Source organism: Atta colombica, unplaced genomic scaffold (assembly GCF_001594045.1).
Source record: "Atta colombica isolate Treedump-2 unplaced genomic scaffold, Acol1.0 scaffold126, whole genome shotgun sequence".
NCBI lineage: Eukaryota > Metazoa > Arthropoda > Insecta > Hymenoptera > Formicidae > Atta > Atta colombica.
Window position 1 is genome coordinate 1,896,020 of NW_017259213.1, and position 8,233 is coordinate 1,904,252.

At 26.9% G+C, this 8,233-nt stretch overlaps 2 protein-coding genes and 1 pseudogene across 2 annotated transcripts in view; 1 reads left to right on the forward strand and 2 right to left on the reverse strand.

The window, feature by feature from the left end:
- Positions 1-733, reverse strand: part of LOC108695120 (kinesin-like protein Klp61F) — a 5,882-nt gene extending 5,149 nt beyond the window's left edge. Inside the window, exons 1-3 of the mRNA XM_018204880.1 lie at positions 669-733; positions 275-422; positions 17-166 (exon numbers count right to left, since the gene is read on the reverse strand). Coding sequence (XP_018060369.1) covers positions 17-166; positions 275-422; positions 669-733 — 363 coding nt within the window. The remainder of the gene's footprint in view (positions 1-16; positions 167-274; positions 423-668) is intronic.
- Positions 734-846: 113 nt separating this feature from the next.
- LOC108694910 (probable oligoribonuclease) lies at positions 847-4,518 on the reverse strand. The gene is made up of 5 exons (XM_018204607.1): positions 4,494-4,518; positions 4,227-4,388; positions 3,908-4,128; positions 3,631-3,744; positions 847-991 (listed from the first exon to the last, which is right to left on the reverse strand). Exons 1-5 carry the CDS (start codon positions 4,497-4,499, stop codon positions 847-849), a joined length of 648 nt encoding a protein of 215 aa, XP_018060096.1. The 5' UTR covers positions 4,500-4,518.
- A 3,206-nt stretch (positions 4,519-7,724) lies between these two features.
- Positions 7,725-8,233, forward strand: part of LOC108694911 — a 668-nt pseudogene continuing 159 nt past the window's right edge.

Genomic DNA, 8,233 nt, shown 5'->3' on the forward strand with positions numbered 1-8,233 from the left:
TTTTTAAATAACTTACACTTTGCCAATGTAATGATGGATCATTGCTAACACCTTCCATAGTAAATGTTTTTCCAGTTCCAGTTTGGCCATAAGCAAAAACTGTACAATTATATCCAGCCAATACTTCATCAAGCAAAGGATTAACAACTGTATTATAAACATCTATCTAAAAATTATAATCTTTTTTAAAACAAATATTTCTTCAAAGTAACATTTAAGATAAAAAAAATTTTATTTTTTTATACAATACAAAGAAACATCATATTGTCTCTACCTGTTTTGATGCAGGTCCAAATACTTTGTCAAATGTGAATTTTTTTGAATGACTGCCTTGTATCCTTTCATGCACCACTACTTCTTTGTTAGTTGGCAATTCCAATACCGAAATAGATTTTCCAATTTTCTCACTGTGATTTATTGGTCTATTGAAAAAAGTTGTTTCATAAAAATAACAAGCCAATATTAATAGAAAATAAAGATTACAAAAATGAATATAGCTAATATTTATTTAATTAAAATTGTTTTAATTAAAATTGGGAAACAAGGAAACAAAGATTAAAAAAAATTTTTTAAGACAATTTTAAGCCTCTAATTATGTACAGAGTTTCAATTTCCTCAATAATACACGCAATAATGTGTCAGCAACACAAATAATTATTATTACCTACCTAACACGCACGAAAACTTGTATATGCTGATTCTTCTCTTTCTTCACGTTACGTGTATCATTCATTTTGGATGATTTGTTGCACAATATTATTTATCACTACAACACAACACGGCTAGTTATGATTTTATATTCATCAACTGAACGATTTTGCGTTTTATTTCGCGTTCATTTACTGTTTATAAACGCCACACGCCAGAAATGAGCCACGCTACATCCGTTGAAAAATTTAAATTCAGATGTTTCGCGTGATTGCCGCCAGGTGACGATGTGCAAATCACATTGGGCGAATTGGACGTGTTCAAACCGGACAAAGCTGCTAGCCTGCATGCCGAACGATTGAATGTGATTTGTTGGATCTATAAGTAACAACCAATCATATTCATTTGTTCGGCGAGCAGACTAGCTGCTTTGTCAACGTGAACTACAACTGTTGAGTACAGTTGTATTTAATAAAAAGGTATTCCATATATTGTCAAAATCATGAATAATTTAACAATAAAAGGACAATACAAATCATGCAATGTATTCAAATGTAGATGGATATCAATTTATACTGTAATAATTTTTTATATTATTTTAAGAAAACTGAAAGATTATAGTTATGCAACTGATCAATCACAGTTCATTCTATCCTTCAGAGGAATAGCGAATGACTATTGATTGGTTTATGCTTCAATCTTCTCTAAAATTCTAAAATTCAGCCAATAGGGTTGCTAGTCCTGATTGATCCTAACTGAAATTTGTATTCCATTGGCTGAATTTTAGAATTAAGACCAATGTATATATTAGGCTTGTTTAATTTAATAATTACGGATATTATTAAACCTGCTGTATAAACATAGTTTATGATTGATTCATACATTTAGATCCAACGAGAAACTAAGGGCAAAAAATTTTCACATCAAAAAATTTTTTACAATTGTCAAGCTGATTTTTCTGCTGAACGCAGCTATCATTTTGCGTTTTTTGACGATAACCAATCATATGAATTTAATTCGTTCAATTTAAACATTTCCAGTGTTTCTATTCTTGTTTATTTGATAATAAACGATAAAAACAGAATGATGATATAATATTTAAATTATTTGTGAGCAGTTCAAACTGAGCGCAACTTTTCAGGAGCGTGGACAACGCTGTTATCGCGTCATGTAAACAGATTCGTTGTACTCAGTTTCCAGCGCGCTTATTGATTGACACATACTATGCCGCTCTGTAAGGCCCGGTTTACAAATGTAGAATTAATTTTAATATTTTAATTTTAAATTTAACTTATTATTTATTCTTTTTCTATTGCCAAGAATTAGAAAAAGATAGATAGAAAATTAAAACCGAAATTAAAGTTAATTTTATTTTTGTGGAATCGAAGCTTCAATTTTGTGCAGATATGCGTATAAAAATAATTTATGCTACGTTTTATTGATATTATTATTGATATTATTATTTTATTATGTCCATTGAAAAATAATTCTTAATTTATATTATATTCATATACATTTATTCACAACGCGATTCGTAAATCTAATCTCCAGGTATTCGTAATACCTATTTTCAACATACAATTAACTTCCCAAACGAGAATAATGAATTCAGATTTTTAGAAATATGCATTCGCGGAAATATTAAAATAAATCCTTTTCAATCTAAATGCATTTTTATTCATTTATAGGAATTGTATGAAATACATTTCTATGCCTTTCAATCTAAAAATAATGTCAGCAGCTTTTTCTATGCATCTACTGTCATCTTCACATCTTCTATGCATATATATTACTCAATTCAAAATTCTGAATACGAAATACAGTTTTTCAATTTAATTAAATCTAATTGAATTCAATAAAAAGTTTTTTTATTCAATTGGATTCGATTGGACATAAAATATGCATAAAAATTTCAATCCATTTTAATCAATTCTCGATTCAACTCTTTATCTTTTTCTAATTACTTAAGTCCAGTTCTACTAATATAAGATTAACTTTAATCTCGATTTAATTTAGACTTAATTTTTTTAATTCTGAGATTCTGAGATTAATCTTATATTGGTGGAAAAGATTCTTGCATTCAATAAATAAACAAATGACAACAGGCAATTGAGAATTAGCGTTATAGATGATTTTGTTTTATTTCAATATTTAGTATACATATTTCGATTAATCTTTTAGTTTTCTTAAAATAATATAAAAAATTATTACAGTATAAATTGGTATCCATCTATATTTGAATACATTGCTATACATTCACATCGAACTGTCCTTTTATTGTTAAATTATTCATGATTTTTATAATGATATGGATTTTTTTAAATTTCAATATGTTTTTATTCATTGACCATGTTTTTAATTGTATTATAATTATTATTAAATTTATGATATATCAAAATTTATCATTATTCTAATCATCAGTTACATCATTGTGAGATTCTTAGTCATTCACTATCATCCACCCTTTCAACTGAGGAATTTGCTTCAGAATGATTACTGCCTCTCAATTGCAACGGGATAAATATTTTACTGTATAATAATTTTTTATGTTGTTTTGTTGAAGAAGGCTAAAAAATTAGCCAAAACATGTACTAATTATTTTCTTATTATTGAGATAAAGTTTTTTTAAAGCAAAATTGCGCATCATCTACAGCACCAATTCCCAATTGCCTATCATTTATTTATTGAATTTATTTATTGAATTTATTATTTCAGGAATTTCGTTAATATTGTTACCCTAAAAAAAAGATGAAGAGTTATAGGGGCTGAGCACAAGAATTATCGTAACACTTACTTAGACTTTGGCGTATATAGGCGTACATAGGACATATCTCCAAGAGACGGCAATAAGTCCTATATCAAAGCTTATGCGTTACTTACGTCTACAACTTAAGTCTAAGTAAGTGTTACTAATTAATATTAATTACCTTATCTAAATTAAATACAATATACTAAATATTACTATTAAATTATAAAAGTTTAAAGAAATGTTTTTTATAATGCTTTAGCTCATTAATGCTTTCTTTTATATCATCCAGAGCCCTATGATTTATTCTCTTTTTTGGTGCCGAATTATATACATTTGGATTCCATCTCCTAAAAATTATGATGGTTTATTCATAGTATCATATTTTTTTGTTAAAATTGCTTTAAACATCAATTGCAAGACAGATTCCTATTTAATCGTTTACATTGCATAAGAAAAAAAATATCAGCATTTCTATTTGTTTATATAAAAATAGAAGCAACTTATTCTTACCTAGCAATTTCCTTAATTGTACTAACATCAATAATTCTGTAGTGCAAGTAATTATTAACTAATGGCATATTCTTATATAGAAAAAAACGATCCATGTACACCGAACTTCCAGCCAATGGACATGAACGTTCATGAATATGCTTTTTTAAAAAGTCAAGTACCATCTTCTCAGCCTCTTCTAATGATATGGTACTTGAGCGAGAGTTTTCAACTAATCCTGTCTGAAATATATAATAATTAAATTATAAAGCTCAAAATATATCAATTTGCAAATGCTAAAATTCAAAAATATTAACATCCATATAAGTTAAAAGTTTACCTTTGTGTGAGTTTCTTTACACCAGTCATTCATATTTTCTAATATTGCGTCTGACTGATGTATTACAATATTTAATTCCTCGCTAACATTATTTAATTTCTTATCTGTTACAACACAGGCAATTTCTAATATATGATCTTTATCTACATCAAGTCCAGTCATCTATAAAAATATCATGTAATTGATTTATGTTTCTAAATTAATTTTTTTTATTACTCTTGATTATAATTATATTATGTATATAGGTGTTTTATAATGTTTCAATACCTCCATATCAATCCAAACAATATAATTAGTATTCTTGGGCGCCATTTTATTATCAATAATATATCTAACAATCTGTAAATATAAATAAGAAAAAATAAAAGAAGTAAAAATTAGTTATTAAAAGAAATGTCAAAAAAGAGATTAGCATGCATCTGTTATTACTGAATTGAATTTCATATAACAGTAAAATCAAACACACTTTATTATTAATTTTTATGTCACACACACATGTCAAAGATACTTTTACACTTCACGTTACGTAAATTTATATATAATAATTATTATACAAGTATTAATAAAATTATAAAAAATTGATAAAATGATATTTCCGAAAATGGACATTTCTGATAATAATTTTAGAGATAACCTCTAAAATAAATTATAAACATGTGTTTTTCTAGAAATGTAAAAATGTTATACAAACTAAAATATAAAACTGATGTAATATAACGTTTATAAAGCAAACGTTAATGATGTCTATTTTTAGTGAAAATAATTCAACGAAGTGAAATATTCAAATTACACTACGAAATCACCTTGACCTAGCCTACCTTCGTAAATTCATATGACATGCGTTTTGACATGCGTCCTTCACTATAGACTCTACAGAGAATAATTAAGAGTTTTTAATTCAATATTTGTTTAAATCAAAATCAGTTATTGTTTTGCAATATATATTGCGATTCGCCGATTTTTGTTTTTCATAGCAAGAATCAATTGAATCGTATATAATAAGTTTATTCATATTTTATAAATAAAAATATAATTTTTTAATAATTAATGTTATATAAGATTAAAATAGTGTAGCATTTACCTTATTTTTGATCAAAATTTAACTAATATATTATATTAATTAATCGGTGACTTTATCGCAAACTTACATCAATAAATTATATAAAAATTATAACTGAAATGTATTGTCAATAGATATGCTTGATATTTAGATAAAGCAAATAAAACAAGTAATAATTCTTGTAAAAACAAAGAAGGGCTAATGAGAATTTATTTGCGGTATTTTGTGCAAGAATAAAAATTGTTTATTATCAATTCGAATGAATATAATTAATGACGCGTAATTTATGTGTAATTAATTATAACGTTTAGAGTTAAGGTCCTTAATAAATAGCGTAAAATGAAGTCTATGACGATGACAAGTACATCAATTTGTAAAAAAAATAAAAAAGTTAAATTGTTTATGAAATTAGAAAGAGAAAACAAATTTTTTTCTGTAGAAAATTAAATATGACCGATGAAAATAAAGGAAGCAATTATATAATTAAAGTAAAAATGAAAAGTGATGGAAAAAATCATTTATTAAGTAGTACATAATTCTGTTATATAAAGAATTGTAATATTTTTTTCATGAAAAGAAAATTAGGTTAAAAACAATTATAGTTAAAACTTTTGCTTTGCTGCCGATTGATTCAAATTAATTAGATTTATTATAGGTTTTTTAGAATCTATTATAATTATAGAATTTTTAAATAATAAATTATTCATGACTTATTTAACTGCATTCCATCATGCGCATGCAATAAAAATGCAATAAAAAAAATCGTATATTTATGTTAAGATTTCATAATTAAGACAAATAAAAGATCATTTCCATAGTTATTTAGCTTTGTATATATTTTATATTCTTAATTATTAAAAATTAATTTAATTCTAGTCAAGAAAATTTACATATGTCTAAAAAATATCTTTATACTGTATTTTTATGAAATCTTTCAGGTATGTGTTGTCCGAGATGCTTATTCGTGTGAAACGATAAATTACACTACATTTACTTTTAATGGAGAATTCCATTTGATTGAATTAATCAAGGATTTATTTATTCATATCTACAGTGGCCATATCTACGTTCTTTATTGTAAAGTCCTTTTCTAGGTAGCTGTTCTTTAGATTTATTTGTTTCTTCAAAATTCAATCTTGTCCTTTATTTTTTAATATTGTTCTTTATTGTTCTTTATTTTGACATTACGGGAAATTTTTTTCTAACTATAGCGTTTCAATGTCTATAATATTATATTAATGAACAAAGTTTTACTTTGTGGAAAATATTTTAAATTCATTTAAACTAGAGTTGTTCTCATTTTTTATTACTTCGAATCTTTTATTATTTCAGATCAAGGGTTTATTCCAATACAGTCGAACCAGTTTTAAATTCAGAAAAGTACGCATTATCTCAATTTAATTATACTGTGCAATAACATTTTATAATGCACAGATTCTTGACATTCTTTTCAAACTGGTTCTTTTAAAACATGTAGAAACAAAGCCCTAAAATTTTTAGATTTGTCCTTTATTTTATTTAAGAAAATATGATCACCGTACTCATATCTAAATAAGAGAATAGTTTATTCAACTAAATGGGATTTTCTGCAGTGTATAATTTTTTTATGATAAATTATCATACATGAATAAAAAAAATTCATTGAAATTATCCGTTTTATCATCGGAAATTCTTAAATATTCTGATCGATCTATGCAGCGAAACATAAAACTTTATCAAAGTCTTAAATGATCTAGTTAGACCTTAATGCTTGTATGATTCTTATGTGAATTTATATTAATATATACTATGTATGTAGTCGTTTAAGACTTTGATTCTCTTTAATCTATAATTGTGTTATCATATCACAACACACACACACACACACACGCGCGCGCGCGCGCGCGCACATACACGGTCTTATAATATATTACAGTAAAATTTCATATTTATGAGTATTGATTTTTTAATTTTTTATTCATTTCGGATAGCAATATTTAATTTTCTAAAAACTGCTGATTAAAAAGACATCAAAATACATATGTAATACTTTTTTTTAGATTTTATAAAGTGCAGTTCCCAAAAAATTCGTATATTTGTAATAAGTTCTTTTAATTCAATAAATCAACAGTCTGCAGTTATAGGAATAACGAATTTTTTATCTGTAAAAATCATATTCAATGTTAATTCCAGAATAAATTATGAAATAAAACAAAATCTTAAAAATGTTGAAATAGAATACAAGAAAAAAAAAGTTGTTTAGATAATGTAGTTTTTGTACACAGTAAAGCGATAGTAACGGCGCACCAATCACGTAACACGTAACACCGTCACCAATCTGTCACGCCATTGGACGCACGTAGTTATCGTGATGCAGTATAAATAGTGGAGGTGGGTCATCAAAAGATACAACGAGTCAAGTATCATATGTTTCACGTCGTTCTTTAACGATAATAAATATGTCTGGTCATGCAAAGGTGGTAAAGTTAAGGGAAAGATGAAAGTCCCGTTCCAATCATGCTGGATTGCGGTCCTCATTGGATGGATATCTATAAGTGTCTGCGAAAAGGAAATTACGCCGAGCATGTCGGTGCTGGTGCTTCGGTTTATCTAGCTGGAATATCTTGCTGCTGAAGTATTGGAATTGGCGGGACATGCCGCTCGCGACAACAAAGACAAGAAGACAAAAAGACTCATTCCTAGATATCTACAACTGGCTATTCGCAATGACGAGGAATTGAACAAGCTACTCTCTATAGTTTTACTGCCAAAGAAAACCAAAGAAAAAACTGCAGAAACTACAAACGACCTTTTTAAGGTCATCAATTTTTTCGTATACAAAGAATATCTTGTTTTTACAATTCTATTATTACCTATTACCTTTGCACGCACGCACGCATGCACACACACACACACACACACACACACACACACACACACACACACACACACACACACACACACACAC